The sequence below is a fragment of the Neltuma alba genome, unplaced genomic scaffold (assembly GCF_004799145.2).
Source record: "Neltuma alba isolate B1F8T4 unplaced genomic scaffold, ASM479914v2 tig00010087_pilon, whole genome shotgun sequence".
NCBI lineage: Eukaryota > Viridiplantae > Streptophyta > Magnoliopsida > Fabales > Fabaceae > Neltuma > Neltuma alba.
The window spans coordinates 588,426-605,521 of record NW_021635044.1 but is presented as its reverse complement, the minus strand read 5'-3'; the positions used below and the strand labels follow the sequence as shown (position 1 = coordinate 605,521).

Genomic DNA, 17,096 nt, shown 5'->3' with positions numbered 1-17,096 from the left:
TCCCCATAAATAAAGACATTTAAAAAAAAAACTTCTAATTTTTATATATTTATTATTTTTAATTAATTTTAACTAATATTATGATTTATGTGATTAGCTCCTATATTACTTATAAAAAAAAAAAGAGGGAGGGAGTATGATTTAGTTAATCATCTCTTGTAACTAGGAACATAGACGGGTGATATTTATTCGGTTTCCAGAAAAATAAAATAAAATAGAAACATTTATTCTTTGTCAGGCGTCATTGGTTTTTACCCAGAGATTGATATTGGGAACTCAAGACGTTGAGGAAAACAGAGGTAGGCCACTTCTTGTATTGATTACAGTGGTAGTTAAGATCTAAGGGATCAGCATCTTCTTCTTCAACTACCAACCCCTGTTCCTCCATTTCTTCTTCCTCTTTGACTCCATAACCCAATCTTCTTGCCTCCATGCTTCATTATGCCATCTGTTACCGAAAGTCAGAACCTCGAGTTTCATAATTTTCATCTGTTTGTGTATTCTCAAATGCCTCCAACATCACCACCACCATGTCTGTGCATATTTTCCATTTGATATGTTCCATTTCTGTCCTCTTCTTCCCCACAATAGCGCGGGGTTCTTGTGCTTCTTTGTGCCCACGTCAGTTTTTTCAACAAAGCAATCGGCGATTTGAGCGCAAGACTGATAGGTTCTGGGTGTTCAGTGAACAAGCTGATGGATGGATTGAAGTTCAGCTTCCCTATGATCTTAAGCAGACAAGTGGGGAAGCTTGGGATGATGGTAATGACAACGTAGGACTAGTGTATGAAATTTTGCCTCAGAGAAAGAGACTGTCTTTGACTAAACTGTCGGATTCATCGGTGTGGGTGACTGGCGAGAGTGGGTCAATCTATGAGAGATTTTGGAACGGACTCCAATGGGTGATTGCTCCTCATGAGCTTCCAATACAAGCAGGACGAGCTATCGCCGTTTTTGTCATCAATCAAACCATTCTTGCTCTCTCAGAAGCAGGATTGCTATATCAGGTTTCGAGTATCACTTCTGAGCACTTCAATTTTTATTTTTATTTTTTACCTTTTGAGTTTGGATGAAGGGTTACAACTTCGATCATCTGTTTAACTGTATTTGTGTCTTGTGTGTTCACTTTCCTATGCATGCATGCTTGAATCGTTACTGAAAGTGATAATCTACGTAGGGGGTTTGTATGATGAACTCTAGAGGACTAAATCCACAGCTTAGTTCTTGAATGATGTACTTTCTGACGCTTTCGTCTTCTCTCTCTCTCTCTCTCTTCCCAGTGACTAAATCCACAGCTTTAATCTTTCAATTTAATGTTCAGTCCCTTCAAGTTCGTAATTTGCTACATTTTATCTTAATTTTGAGGGAACTCAATATAAACTTGCGGCTAATTTCTGACCTTCAAGAACTGATTTGCATAATAAAAAAATACAATGAAGCATAAAGGGTAAAGTGTTGGGGGACCAAATTGTATAATTATTATTGTTGTCTTTTCTTTTTTCCCCTTTTTATTAGTCTAAGAAACTAAGAACAGAAAATTTTTGAACTTTGCATGTCCGCAAATCAGATGAACTGTGGGCCTTGATCTATCTCTGTCTTTCTTTGACTGTGTTTGTTGGGTTTGTTCACTGTGTAATATATAGCTTTCAATAAACTAAACGAATAAAAAGGGAATTTCACTCCCAAATTCTAGTGGCTATAATCCAGATTCTTGCATTTATGAAAGCTTTTTCAACATTCACAAGTTAAATTCTTGCAAGAGTAAACTACCATGCTACTACCTAAATGATAACATTGCCATAATTTTATTCTTTGGAAGTTTATTATCATAAATTGGTGCACAGTGGAATAATTGTTTCAATATCTAGACTCTTTGGAAGAGTTAGACTTCGATTGGTTCAACGGTTTTAAATGATAGAATTCTACGTCTCATCTTTTATAATGTATAACTTATACCATGTCTGCATATGTAATTATAAGCCATGTCCCTGAGAGCATTTACATATATTTAGTGTAAGCCATTAAATGTATAACCAACCACAAAGATGATTGATTGTAGACATGGATGAATAATTGGGCATTTCTGGAGAACAACAAATGGTTACATCATTTCATGGTGGACCAGCGAATTATTGGGCCGAGCTGGATTTGAACCAGCATGTAATCTAAATGGTCTCAAGTAAGCCATCATAAGTATGGAACTGCAAGAATTCTGGTTATCTGATTTATGTTTGTTGGCAGATGCAAGTGCAACTTAGTGAAAGCTCAGAAACAGTGTGGGTTGAACTCACGCCTACTTTAAATCACATCACTGATAGAGATTCACAACAAAATCGTCTGGTATTAATAAAGTCTGGCATTGTTTCACAAGATGGACAGTAAGTATGCATAAAACTTTATGTTCGAGTCTCTGAACTTAACATAAACATCAATCACTCATTTGAATTCTGTTATCACTTTAACTCTTTTGAGTTCTCTGAATAACTCTTTTTATATTGTCGCATTGTGCAATAGGAGAGCTTATTTCTGCTCAAAGAATGGACTGCTGATTGAACTTGCTGGTATAGAGCCTCCAAGGTAAAATTCAAGCATAGGCTCAAATATCATTGATGCTTTCACAGGTTCATCCAAGTTTGTGTACTACAAAGTTCTTCTTCGTCCCTGTGGGGAAGTTTCTTATTTTCACAACAATTTCATTCCTAAGTTTAACAAATGGTTTCCAAGGTGTTACTAATTTAACACCTTTATATTTATATAGAACAGATGGATAAGTCATGGTCAACCAGCTGGAGCAAATGTTGCAGTGATAGCTGATGCTACTTCTAGTAGAGCAGTTGTATATACTATAAGGTGGGTAGTTCTTATGAGTGTAAAATCTAATTTTAATGTTATAATCGATGAAAACCTAAAAAGTTTACTAAAAATTAATGTTTCCTTCTAACATCATACTTTGCCAATTTGTTTTCAGTAAGAGTCAAACAGCATTCTTCATCTTGTAAATAGATGAGGAATGGATTGATAAACCTAACAATTGGTGGTGCAGTTCCTCTGGAGATCTTTATGAATATGACAGTAATTCAAAACCCTCATGGAAGAGGCACATATGGCAGGAAGGAATAGCAAAGGTTGCACCGTTGCTTCCATCTAAAGGGTGCATTGTAAATGGATTGATGGGTGCTTACTCAGAATCTCTCTTTCTTTTAACCAAGGTACTGTCCCTGAAGTATTATATGACCGTTGCTATAAGTAAGAACGTACGGGATTTATTTGAGCAACATATCACAAAGTAGCAACATATCACAAAGTAATAAATGTATAAAGTTAACTTTCTAAACTGTTGAGCATATCAAAAGAAGAACTAATCACAGTACAACAAGATTATCAAAACTGCAAAGACAATAAAACAATGATGAATATCCAATTTGATCCTTGAATATAGACTTCCTTTGAATTTAGTCCTTTGAGCTGTTTTTCATAATGATTTTCTTGTTGAGTACGTTAAGTCAATCCCTCAAAGTGAAGCATACATTTCGGTCAAGCGGATGAACTAATGTGCTATGAGTTGCAAACTTTGAGGGATTTGTGCAAGGAATAGACTTGAGCACTAGGTCTTGAGGTATGACTTTCAGGGGCCAAATTTTGTTTTGTCTCTAAAAAATTGGGATCCTTTCACAGAACAATGGATTTTTTGAACTAATTGAGCTTAAATACCTCTGTCAAACTGTGGTTATAACTTTCTGTTAAAAATATCTCTATCAATATTAGAACTTCTCATTAGTAAGGAATTATTTACATAACTGTTAATAAATCGTTATATATGCATCATTTTCTTGAAATGTTTCACAAACACACAGGCAGGAACTTTGGTGGAGAGAAGATTACAACAGAGGAAGTGGAAATGGGTAGTCCATGGAAGCCCTAGACATCAAAATTTGACATCTATCATACCAGCTTTACAAGATGAATCAAGTGATCAAAGATCTATTTCTTTATTTTTCATTACATCATCAGGGTTTGTTTTTGAATATCATATCCGGAAACAAGCAGGTGAGCCCTAATTGTACACTAACTATTTTATGCAAATAGTTACTTTTGATCCTTGCTTTGTTTCAATGATATCAGTGTTCACTTAGCTTTTACAGCATTATGAACTCAAGATCAAGGCTAATTTGCTCTTCACTTTGGTTTTTGAAGTTATCAATATTCAAACGTAGTTGTGAAGTTTCTGCATTTAACCAAGTCTCAACTTGACAATGAGAAACTAAGATTGATGTGTGAATGATCTGAGCATAATTCGTTGGCAAAAAGAAAAAAAAAACTGATCATAATTCGGTCTGGCATGAAATTGAATGATCAGTATAACTTGGTGTGAGAAGATATTAGGGAGAATTACAATGAGATCTCAAGGAAAGAAGATAATTACCAATAAGTGCTAAAAACAAGTGAGCGATTGTCATTTCTTATATTGGAACTTGTCATTGTAGACTGCTTTGTTGTCAATGAGACTTTTTAGTAATTATGTTTATTTCTTGGGACTACATGAAAAATCTCCCAAGATGTTAATGTTACTAATGGATTTGGTTTGCTAATGGCTAAATGTCACATTTCATAATAGTCACACTCATATAATCTTTCAAAATATTGAAATTCGAAATGTCTTCGAAAAAGAGAGCTAATGGCCATTAGGATGTGCACTTTAAAATTATAAGATGATTTTTTTTTTTGGCTTTATGTATTTTGATTTGCTAAAAATTCCTTGTCTTTGCAGTATATGTTATTTCGCTGACATGCATAGATGAAGAATGAATTTCATAATTAAGTGGGTGTTTGGATGGAAACAAAGTTATGGTTTTAAAAGTAATTTCACAGTATACGAAGCAAGTATATAAGAAGAGTTTTGTCTTAATTTACGTGAAAGCACTGTTAAAAAGTGCATTTATCGTAAGCCAAACACCCCTTAGAAAAGACTCGGGATGTTTGACATAAATGTGGCCTGTGATATTGCATAATATTTCTATATGCTTAAACATACTTTTGGTCCACTTTGTTTCATAAAAGTTTGCCCTCATATTATCTTAAACAATCCAATTTCTTTCCTCTATCACATGCCTATAAAAAATTTAACAATATGCTAATTTGGACAATTGAATTAGTAATGATGATGGAAAAACCAATAGGGATTGGTGTTTGACGATTGGAAAATCAAAACTTTTATGAAATAAAAGGGATGTTAAGTATATTTAAACCTCTTTTGCACAACCCGTTTTGCTCATGTGCTGATGTACTAATTCAGAGATCTCAATCGAAATATTAAATATTCATTGATTATGAACATGATCACACTCAGGTACAGTTCAAAATGGTGAATTTCCAGGATCATGGGTGAATCATGCACACCCCTTACATGCAAAAGCAGCAAGAGGTATAGCAGGCTTACAATTGCAAGTAGGAAGAATATTGTTTTCTCTGGATGATGGTAGACTTGGAGAACTCCATCTTCTAGGACTAGGAGGTGAAAGCTCAGGTCCAACCATACCTCAAAATACTCGAAGGAAAGCAGGAACTACAAAATATGTATGGTCCCTATTAGACGTTCCAGAGAGTGAAGGATGGAATGCAGAGTACTGTACACAAGAACGTGGTCCCAGAAATTGCATTACTGGTACAAAGGATGAGTCAGAGGAATCAGGGATAACTTCAGCAACAGGTACTACTAAATTCATAGAACCTGCAATTTGGATTTTTACCTTGTAGTTTCTTTCAGTGTTGTACTTTAGATTTTGTGATCAAATCCTTATAACTCTGAAAACTTTTAATATCTACTACTTAATGTACATTAATTAGTTCTATTGATATGAACAATTATGTGCTGTTTTTTTTTTATACAATCCTATATCTGTATTATTTATGCTAACTCACCAAAAGTCACTTTGAATAGTTTGCATATCATACTTGTGAGCTACTTTCAAACCATGTGTGCGTTTACTTCTTTAGTTCCCTCAAATTCAGGACATTAATATTGCAAATGTTAGCCATACCGGTAATCTCAACAATGTACTAACAAAAGTTTAACAACAATGTTAAAATCTTTTAAAATTGTAAGAATTTTCAGTTTCAAAATTTCAAACAACTGGGATCCTGCGACACATATAACTGAATATGCTATTGCCTATTACTTTTTCCCCATTTACTGGCATTTTAAGTATTTTCATATTCATTCATTATTAATTATTCATTATGTAAGGTTGTTTGTTGAACTTATCTTCTTGACACTTAAACTTGTGAGTTTGACAACCATAACAGGTAGGAGAAAGCACAGCCAGACACAAGATTATTACTTGTCTCCTGGCACAGTAGGCGCTGGTGGAGAACTGATAAAATTTTCAGAAGAGAAAAATTTTCCAGATGTTGGGTGGATTAGTAATAATTTCCGTCTGAGATTGATGTATGAAGGTAAATCAGTTTTTCTCATAACAGGTGGTGGTTTGATATTTGAGTACATTTGTATCGAGACCGTATGGATATGGTTAAGACATGAGAGCTCTACAAATATGGAAGGTATATTAGGGAACTATAATGGAAGCTTATTCATGGTTGATACACATGGGAGTTTGCTTCTTAGAGAAAGGAATGGCTATGAACTATCATGGAAGAATTGCAGTGCCATGAAGAAAGGAACAAGTATTGTAGCAGGTCAACCATGGGATGGAGTACCAGGAAAAGCTAGTAAAATTACAACTCAAGATTCACTCTTCTTTGTCTCTAAGAAAGGAACATTACTGCAGTTTGTGGTAAGAAAGCACTCACGAATAAAAATTAGATAATTGTCTTTTGGAGACTTTAATGATTTATCTAAAGATTAAAGATTTGGTTGTTGATAAAGCATAATAGTACTGCATATTCGGTAGGCTTGTTATTTTCTGTCGAAGACTGTGCTGTCCTTTTCCATGCAAAATCTCATCTGTTGGTATGATCTAATAGCTGGGAGAAGCGCTTGATCCAATGATGCCATATTTATCAACATATGTAATATATTGCATGACTGTAAGATCAAGCCCTTCTCTTAGTGATCGTATCAAGCCACTCTGTCACAGCGACTGGTGATAGATCGAAATGGACAATATAGATCTTCCCAACATGAGTTGACTGAAAACCTCCATAGTGCACTGAATCTAGTTCCTTAGAATGTTCAAACATCAAACTTAATCAGAAAGGTATGCAAGGCAAGTAATTATTTTGCAAATTGTGGACAGGTGTCAATGAGGAAGTTCAAATGGAAAGATTGCAGAAAGCCTGCAAACACCAAAGTAGCTAGCATACTAGACTATGGATTGCTGAGAGAAAATGTAGTATTTGTTACCGGAAGAAACGGTCGCCTCTATCAATACAACAAAGTAACTGATATATGGCATGAGCATTACCAGTCTCAGCATTTGATTCTCTCAAACTTCCTTGGAACAGCCATAAGACCTTCATCAACAACACTGTCTGGTTCTCTCTTCATGCTTTCAAGAGAAGGTGGACTTGTTGAATATCACTGGAATTCATGGTATGGCTGGAATTGGGTGGAACACGGAACACCCTATAAAGGTGTAACCCTGGTCGGTTCACCAGGCCCTTGTTTTGCAGGTAATCAATTATTTTTGATTGGTTCCGATGGGAAGGTGTACCTTAGGTACATGGATAAAGCAAACACGTGGAAGTGGAAAGATTGTGGTTTTCCATTGATGGAAAATAAAGTGCTTCAAGATCAAACACAGCAAGTTTGCAACCATGAAGATTCTATATCTGGCTTCAGCAAGGACGATGAGACTTGTGGTGACTGCAACCTTAAGTGTGATCCCAAGGTAAATTATAGACATAGATTCATAGTTTATGGTTATTAGTCAAAGAATAAATTACATAACCATCTCACGGTTATCAATCAACTGCTAGTCTTTGAAGACTGTTTATGTCTAAAATAGATCGTAACTTTCTTTTTTCATATAAATATAATATTTTCATCTGAGTGGAAAATTTCAGTTAATATTCTGTTACATTTAAAGTTTATCTATTAAAATTATAATTATAATGTTAAATAGGAATGAACTAGAATTGACTGAGTTTGATTCATCATAGGTGGCATCAACCAGGCCAATTCCATCTTCCAACAGATCGGTTATATTTGAGTTGCGAGATGGCAGGGTAAGCAACTAAATTGAAAGATATCTTCAAATTTACAATGTAGAATTTCAGTACGAATTTCTTTTCAATATTCCTTTTTTTCCATTTAATCAATTGAACATCGAATTACTTTGAATCGTGCATACGACAGTTGAATATAGATAAAAATAAAAGAAAGGATAAGCATAATGGAAGAATTAGTTCTGTGCATGCTTTTCATCTGTGTCTTAATCTGTTTCTAACCATATGAATGCAAATAGTTTAGTTTTTAATTTGTAGTTGGTGAAAATTAACAGAAGCCTTCAGCTTATTTTTTATTCTTTTAAATAAAAAATAATGAATTTGAATAAAGTATAATAATAATTAATAAAACTGAATCAAATCAACAATGTTATATAATATTCTCTCTATTTGAAAATATCTTTTATTTAATTATATATTACACATAGATCAAAAAAAGCTACTAGACAGATTAGATTGTAGCAAACCATTATTCTTATTAATGAAGGGTAATATGATTAAAAAATAACTAATTTTTCATTGAAATTCTAAAGTAACAAATATTTTGAGACAAAATCAAGATCCTAAGCTATAATGTATTTTATGGTGGATGCAATATAAACAAAACCTCACGAACCAAGCATGAGAGTCACTCCCTTTGGTCCTATACTTATTCCTATTTATAATATTTATATTAGACATTAATAGCCTATATGAAATTTTTAATATCATTTTTTATTTTTGCCCTATTAATTATTAGTTAGTTTAACTGTATTAATTATACACTTAGTCATTATCTTTCTATTAATAAGGGTATTTCTGAAAAATAAGTTGCATTTTTAATTATTTATTTCTTTTAACTAATTTTAACTAATTGTTTGATCTTATAAAAAAGATTGGAGTGTTAGATAGTGAAGATATATACTAACATCACATAGCATTAATTGCAGTTAGCAGAAATAGAGTATGTAGAGAATAGAGAATGGGAATGGTCACGCATTTTTGGCACTCCAACCAGCCCATGTCTTCAAAATTACTGGGCCACTCTTGCTTCATAGCTTAATTGCTTGCCATGAGCACATGCTTGCATATTAATCTACATTTAATATTATGTACTTATATCTTATGTTAGAAGAATCAAAAACTTAGGTCAAGTTTCTTATATCCATTATGTTAAGTTCTTCAAATTATACATAGTCATGTGTTCCTTTTTATTTCATGCAGATTTATAATTAAATACTAATATTTAAAAAATAGAACACATGGTAATGTGTGATTGGAAAATTTGACATAATGGATATAAGGAATTTGATGTAAGTGTTGTCCTCAAAGAATAGTCACTTTGTACAAAAATAAGGTTTGTTGTTGAAGAAGTAGCACAGATGTAAATTATTGAGCTACAGGTCAATGAATGTATATAAATGTGTCTTATCATATCATTGAACCTGTTTTCCACTTTATGAGATTTGCTTAACAAGGCAACTAAATTTCTTTATTTTTTTTATTTGAAGTATTTGAATTTATCATCCAAAATTAAAATATGACTATAGCACTAGCAAGAAAAATATCCATTTATCGTATATGGTTAAATAATTGAAGATGTTCATTGCCAGAAAGAGGTAATCTAGAAGTCATAATTAAAGCTTATGTCTGCAACTTTTGTTGACAGGCGAGCAATCTCTGTGATCAACATATCAGCGTTTATTAATCATTATCATAGACGAGGCTGAGTATAAGTAATATTGATATTATAATAACGATAGGTATTAGAGATACATCTAAAACAATTAATCCGCCTTGGTTAGTTCTCCAAGATTTTAATCAAATCCTCTCTTCCAAGGATAAGATCAGTAAAAAGATGTTCCTCCAATGGGATGTCTGACTTTCACAAGTGTATAGAAGAAAGTAACCTTATCAACGTGTTGCAACAACAAGGACTTGCTTTCACATGGTCAAATAATTGAAAAGGTCTTGATCTTGTTATCGAATGCCTTGGTATGGCTTTTTGCAATTCAGCTCGGCTTCATACTCGTCCCATGTCTTATGTCGCCACACTGTCACAGTGTCTAACCATAGTCCCTTTCTAGAGGCTACGAATGGAGTCACACCAAGCATCAAATCCCAGAAATTTGAATCCTTTTAGTATCATTTCAAGGAATGTGAACTCATCATGGCAGTGCTAAAGTCAAAATGTAAGTGGCTGATGGTGGTTTCGCAGACCCAGATATGAACCAACAACGGCTAAAGGAAAATTAGAAGCAAGATGCAAAGGCTCTATCTTTTCTCTAACAAGCTATGCATGACAACCTCTTGTTTAGAATCACTTCCATAATGACTTCTAAAGAGGTATGGAAGATTTTGAAGAATGAGTTTCAAGGCTCTTAGAAGGTATTCTTTGTAAAACTCCAATCACTTTGTCATGAATTTGAGAGTCTTCCTATGCAAATGACTGAGTTTGTACAAGAAGACTTGTCTAGAGCTTGTTTTGTGGTTATGATAGAGCAGTATGGTGTGATTAAGATCAAACTTCAAAGGAAGAGTAAGGAGCCCAAAAGCATGGAAAGAAGTCCAACATTTTAAAAGATCCATTACAAGACATTGGAGGCCTAATAATAAGAGTAAGGATCAAAGCTATAAAGGAGGCTTTGAATTGTTTAATAAGAGAGTTAAAGAGTTGGAGCCAATTTATTTGGAAGAAACACATTTCAATGAGCCTAAAAAGTGTTCAAGAATGGTGATCACATTACTAAAAACCCAACAAGATGATGTACAAGGTTCGTGTGGAGTTTGGATTGAAGAATTCATTTAAAATACCATGTGACAAGCATATCCAAGAACCTTCAAGAAGCAACAAAAAGAGTCATTATGCATTAATTATGATTTAAATTCATTTTTTTAGAAAGTTTTCTGTTTTTTTATTTGCTTTGAATAAGGTCTTTTGGTTGAGGATCATTTTAGAAGATTATGTTTTGATTTAGTTTCCTATTTTCAAATAACAGATTTGTTCTTAAAGTTTAAGTCATTTCTTTTTATCTCTATGTAATAAATGGTGCCTCCTATAGTCAAATAATTATTAATGAGGCATCATTCCTAGCATTTATATCTTAAGATGCTGATTCTAGAGTGTTATATGGTTGCCTATGTATAGGATACGTTTTTGTACTTGAATTTTTGATTTAGATAAATGAGAACTGAGTTTATTTTTCTCTGTGTGAGCTTTGCTTGCGTCCTCATATTCTCTTGAGAGTGCTTGACAGTATTAAGGAAGTGATTGACCATGTGGTGTCATTTTGGCTAGGGTTATAAAAGACAGGTTCTTTTAATGTTCTACTTCGATCATCCGTTTGGTTTCTTATGTTTGGAGTTACAAGAGATAGGTTCTCTTAGGGTCATTCTGTTCCTTTACTTGATTCTGGCAAGTCTGTTACATTCCCTCATATCAGGTTAATAAAATAAGATCTTATGTGGAGAAAATTATTGATGAAATAGTTATTACAAAAAAAATTTGAGAACTCTTACTCCTTGTTTTAATTTTGTTGTTGATGTAATTTAGGAGGCTCATGATATGTCTAAATATTCTTTTGATGAATTAATGAGATCATTGCAAGCTTATGAGGACAGGATAAATGAGTTTTAAGAAAAAGGTGAAGAGTAGGCATTTTCGGTAAAGGGGTAGTTTGGAGGTAGAGGTGGCTTTTGTGGTAGAGGCAGAGGAATAGGTCATGATAATAACAGAGACTCTAATCAATTTAATCATTTAATGAGTATAAGTAGTTAAGAGCATTTCAAAGAAGCTCTATTCAATGTCATTGGTGCAAGAAATTTGCCAAAAAGAATCATAGTGTGGGGCAAAAACAAAGAGGTGAAGAAAAGCATGCTAATGTTACAGAGGTAGAAAAAACAGAGGCTTTCTTCATGGTGCATTTCCCTAATACTCAAACCTCTAAGGATATTTGGTTCACTGATAGCAAATGTTACCAATCATAGGACTAGTTTACATTTATTGTTTGAAGAAAGTGATGAATCACATAAATATGATGTTCAGCTTGGAAATGATAAGTAAGTACAAGTTGGAAGTAGAGATACGATTATGCTATCCACAGTGACCATGGTAAAAATTTTTTTTTGAATGATGTTTTCCTTGTTCTTAGCTTGGCTAGTATTTTATTGAGTGTGGGACAAATGATGAGAAATGTCTTAGGATTCTTAATATCTTGAGTTAGTGCATGCAAATTTATGTGTGCCAATGAATACTAAGCCTTTAAACAGAAAATTGATATTTCTTATTGTTTGCTCATGATTATAGCAAAATGAATTGGGTTTATTTCTTGAAATTTAAGTATGAAGTGTTTGAAAATTTTAAGAAATTAAAAGCTCTTGTAGAGAAGCAAAGTGATTGCAAAATTAAGGTGCTATGTAGGGATAGAGTAGTAGGAGATTTTGTTCTAATGAATTTGCTATTTTTTGTGAGAAAAATGGTATTCACAAGGAGCTTACTTCACTAATATGCCAAATCAAAATGGCATCGTTAAATAAATGAACCAAGTTGTGGTAGCAATGGCCAAAAGTATCACAAAGGCAAAATAGCTTCCAGATTAATTTTGGGTAGAAGCAGTAGTTACTATTGTGTATCTGTTTAATCTTTCTTCCGGAAAAGCAGTTCGTAACATGATACCTTATGAAGCATGGATAGATGTAAAGCTTGAGTTAAGCCACTTAAAAGTTTTTGATTGTGTAATCTATGCTTTGGTAAAATCATCTCGTCATGAACAATTTGAAAAATACATTTTTTTGTGGGTTATAACCTATAATTTCCAAGCTTATGGGTTGTATAATCCAATTACTGACAAGATAATTATTACTATGGATGTTGTAATACAGAGGTTGGTTGGAATTGGAGTAGTAAAGTAGATGAAAAATCTATCTCTTTTTTAATGTGTTTAAGCAGAAAACTTTGATATTTATCCACATAAGTAGGTTTAAAGCTAGCAAGTTTAGAGTCTAGAGTCATTTAATAAGTTTTATTAGAAAACTAAAGAGATGACACTTCCATTTCATTCCTTTGAATATTGTTTTAGTTTATGTTATGTGTCTAAAGTTCAAAAGTTATCATATTTTGTTACTATCTTAAACTTCAAACTCAATTCCTCTTCTCAAACATTTTCTTTGAAAGTCATCATTTTCCTCCCCATTATAGTCATGATGAAGCATAAGAGAACAATACTGGTGTGTCCTTCTTTTCCTTCACCCCCTCTACCTCCTCTTCCACCACCAAATGAGCTACTCAACAAAGTAGCAAATATTAAGCACGGCATTTGATAGATATTATAACTTTTATACATGCCATTAATAACAAGATGAACCTCATATATGACATGTAAGATGTCAAGTATGACCTCATGGAGGATCCTTCCTCTCCATCCTCGTCCCTCCCCTATACCACCCTCTTCCTCCTTCTCTAATTCATCAAATGAAGAGGAATGCTGATGAGGAAGAGGGCTTTGTTTTTGTTATTATATATGTAATATTTTTCTATCAAATATACATACCTCCAATACCAATATGGAGTGAAAAAGAAATATTTTCAATCTTTGACCAATTTATGCTTGTCTCTTTTTCTTTGTTTATATGCGCAAGTGAAAAAGATCAATAGTCGTCAATCTCTTTCACTTTCTTACTTACTTGATGGTGTTGTATCCTCTTGATGTCTTCGTTTTTCTAGTCGTTTCTATTTTCTTGAAATATGGTTATCGTCCCCTCCATTTTGTTCTCTTTCTCCCTTACATTATTTTTTATGAGCCCTATTCACCATCTTCTATCTAGGCGAGATGGTCGTCATTATCTCGTTGTTTAATCTTGAGTCCTAATGTATCATCAACCTTCAAGTCTAGAAGTCATACTTTCATAATCGATCTCAAAGACTCTAAGCCTCTTCTCTTATATGTGTAATGTTGGAAACTTTCTCACATGCTCACTCCCTCGCTCACCCATGGGCTTAAGTATCTCACTTGATTTTTATTTTTAGCTTCATGGAGATTTAGGTCTTTGATATCATAATCTATGAGTATCTTTTGGTCAATTTTTAAAAGTGATAAGTGCCTATTCTGTGTTGGTTTGTTAGTCTCTAAAGTCAAAGCTTGCGCTTGTGTAATTGATTTGAACATTTGGCTAGTAATGTGTAATGGAATTGAAAATTTGAGCTTGGATTTGTTGTTATTTGCATTTGTTATTTGCTAAATCGAAATTAAGTTGATGAATGAATTGTTATGAAATGTTAAGAGATTTATTTTTCCAAGAATATGATTTTAGGTATAACTCGTTCACACTTAATGTTTTGATTTTTGTTTTTAAAGATTTTTTTGGTTACTTTTCCCCACCTTGAGAGGGTTTAGACAATTTTTTTAGTGTTAGATGTATGTAATGATCAAAATTTAACTGCAACTTGTGCTTACAACATACACTTTATTCATTTAGCTAGTATCGCCGAAGTCAAATGTTGTGACCCTTAGGTTGAGTGCTAGGTTTAATAAGCTTAGGCAATTAGATTTTTCCAGGATTAAAGTAGAAGTTAGGTTAGGGTAACAAAAGGGAAGATTCTTGCTTAAAGAAGCTATGCATAATAGAGTTTGGTTTTGGATTTTCAAGCTACATTTTGTATAGGTGAGTTTGATTGAGTATAGCGGGTCTTGATCAAGGAGGAAACCAAAAAGAGGGATAGGATGATAAATTAGAAATATTATTGCTAAGAGTAGAATAAAAGAATGCAAATTGAAAGATGAAAAGCATAAGACTATTCTAGGAATGAAAAATTTTCTGAGCTGGATTAACAGCTTCTAATTCTACAATTTCATAGTTGTATAATTCAAAAGCCATTCATGCAGCACAAAAAAGTTCTCCTTCCAAGACTCAATAGCCTTGCATTTTTTATTCCCCAATATAGTGTTCTTTATTTCTCAGCTCAGATATAGACTTTGCACTTTATCTGTTGTTCTCTAATTTTGACCTTTAATTTGGTTTCCTTTATGATCAAAACATGCTCTACTCAACCATAATCAGTCATACAAAATACTCAATCATAATCCTGCCTATTATGCTTAATTTCTTTAAATAAGAATCTTTCCTTTTTCTACATCTAATAAGATTTTTAGGACATTGCATGTTTTTTTTTTTAATGTTAGAATGATCAAAATGCCTAGGATTATTAAACATAGCACCCAATTCAAGAGTCGTGATATTTGATTTCAACAATGCTTGCGAAAGGCATCGACCTTTGGCAACAACCAAACACTAGGGGTTAAATTACATCCACAAAATTTAATATCAAAAAAATCATTTAACACTTTTGTAGGTGGAGGAAATAAAACAAGCAAACAAAAGAAATAAATCTTGAAAAAAACAAATGGCAAAAGAACAATTGGTATGAGAAAAAAGGCATATGACAATTTAAAAATGTCCACTCCTTAGACTGGCTACAACAATATAGCAAGTCTAAGAAGTGTGCATTTTTCATATAAAGTCTAACTTTTAGATTGATTGGGTAAAACAACTGGTCTAAAAAGTTACTTTTTTCTACACTAGTTGCATAGTCTGTATAAAAGATGGGGGATTTTTTAAATCAATCTATACTAAACAGTCATGATCTGATATAAAAGACCTATTTTACCCAATCTAAAAAGACCTTTTTCACCCCTAGTAGTGGGTATTATCATTCTTATTAACAAAATTTGACATAAGGAATTTGGATTGCATCAAGTAAAAATATCATCTCCTAGTTTGTCATTTAGGAAATTTTTGGTGCTTTATCTTTTGCTTCCCTTGCTTTTTCCTCATATAGCAAGAAGCTTTAAAAGAAAATAATACCCGTTGCTTGGAAATTGAAAAGTGTGTACACACACATGTGTGTGTATTCAAATGCCCTCTCCACTTATTAAATGCATCGCAAGAGAAAATCAAGGATTATGGGTGTGAAGATTATTTCTTCATTTGACCCAATTATATGCAATGGCACCACCAGTCATATGCTGTTATTTGAAAGTAGTTGATAATTTCATGGCACCGTCAGTCATAAAAGGCAGTACTAATTTATTTTGGTTATTAATTGCTAGAATTGGACCCAAAGAAATAGAAAGAAAGGCAAAATCTTTATGTTTAAGCAATTTGAAACTTATTTTGTTTGGTGCGTAAAAACCAGAGTATGATAGAGTGCTTAAGCATGGCTTAGGTAAATTGAAATTGTGTGAAAGTTGAAATATATCATCATAAAATTAAAATTTATATAGAAAAATTCTAATTGATGACCAGTCTAGAATGAATGGGACAATAAATTTAAGATTGCCAACACAAGTTTGAATTTATAGCTTTAAATTCGTGAATAAAATTTTGAAATGGGATTAGAATTTATTAAATGAATATCAATATTCCAGCTAAACTTAGCAACCAGTGTAATGTTGTTTATAAATTTGAACTTCTCTATCAAATTTCAATTCACATTAATAAACCACATAATACGAAACAAAACTAGAATTTATTAAATGAATTTCAATTTTTCATCTAAATCCATTCACGTTACAGCCCCATGACATTTCTTACACAATCATCCAGTTTTGCTTCAGGCTACTTATGCAAGAGAGTATATTGATGCTTCCCTTTAACCCGCATCAAGGAGGCTTTTGTTCTATTTTGTTTCTAAATACATTAAATAACCTAGCATGAAGCTTCCTCCCCCAACAAAATTTCCTCTCAATTGCGTCTCCTCTTCATCGCTCCACACATGAACTGTATTTTCTATACTATTAAAACATGTTCCTATTCTCAAATTCCTACGCATCTTTCATTCCATCAAAATTTCACTAAAAAAAAAAAATGCTACCTCCGATCCTTAATATAAAAGCTAATTTGATATTTAATTTGGTCCTAAATATAAGGTCTCAATC

At 33.1% G+C, this 17,096-nt stretch overlaps 1 protein-coding gene across 4 annotated transcripts; it reads left to right on the top strand.

Annotated features, from left to right (window-relative positions):
- The first annotated feature begins 311 nt into the window (after positions 1-311).
- Positions 312-9,645, top strand: LOC114754157 (uncharacterized). 4 transcript variants are annotated; one of them, XM_028942922.1, is made up of 11 exons: positions 312-1,007; positions 2,242-2,378; positions 2,515-2,577; positions 2,764-2,850; positions 3,044-3,209; positions 3,855-4,047; positions 5,348-5,707; positions 6,304-6,791; positions 7,254-7,847; positions 8,119-8,184; positions 9,114-9,645. In XM_028942922.1, the coding sequence occupies exons 1-11, from the start codon at positions 531-533 to the stop codon at positions 9,219-9,221; spliced, it is 2,739 nt and encodes a 912-aa protein (XP_028798755.1). In that variant the 5' UTR covers positions 312-530; the 3' UTR covers positions 9,222-9,645. The 4 variants fall into 4 exon arrangements, with proteins under 4 accessions (XP_028798755.1, XP_028798756.1, XP_028798754.1 ...); XM_028942923.1 differs by having other exon boundaries at positions 2,512-2,577; positions 5,375-5,707; XM_028942921.1 differs by having other exon boundaries at positions 2,512-2,577.
- Positions 9,646-17,096: the final 7,451 nt, after the last annotated feature.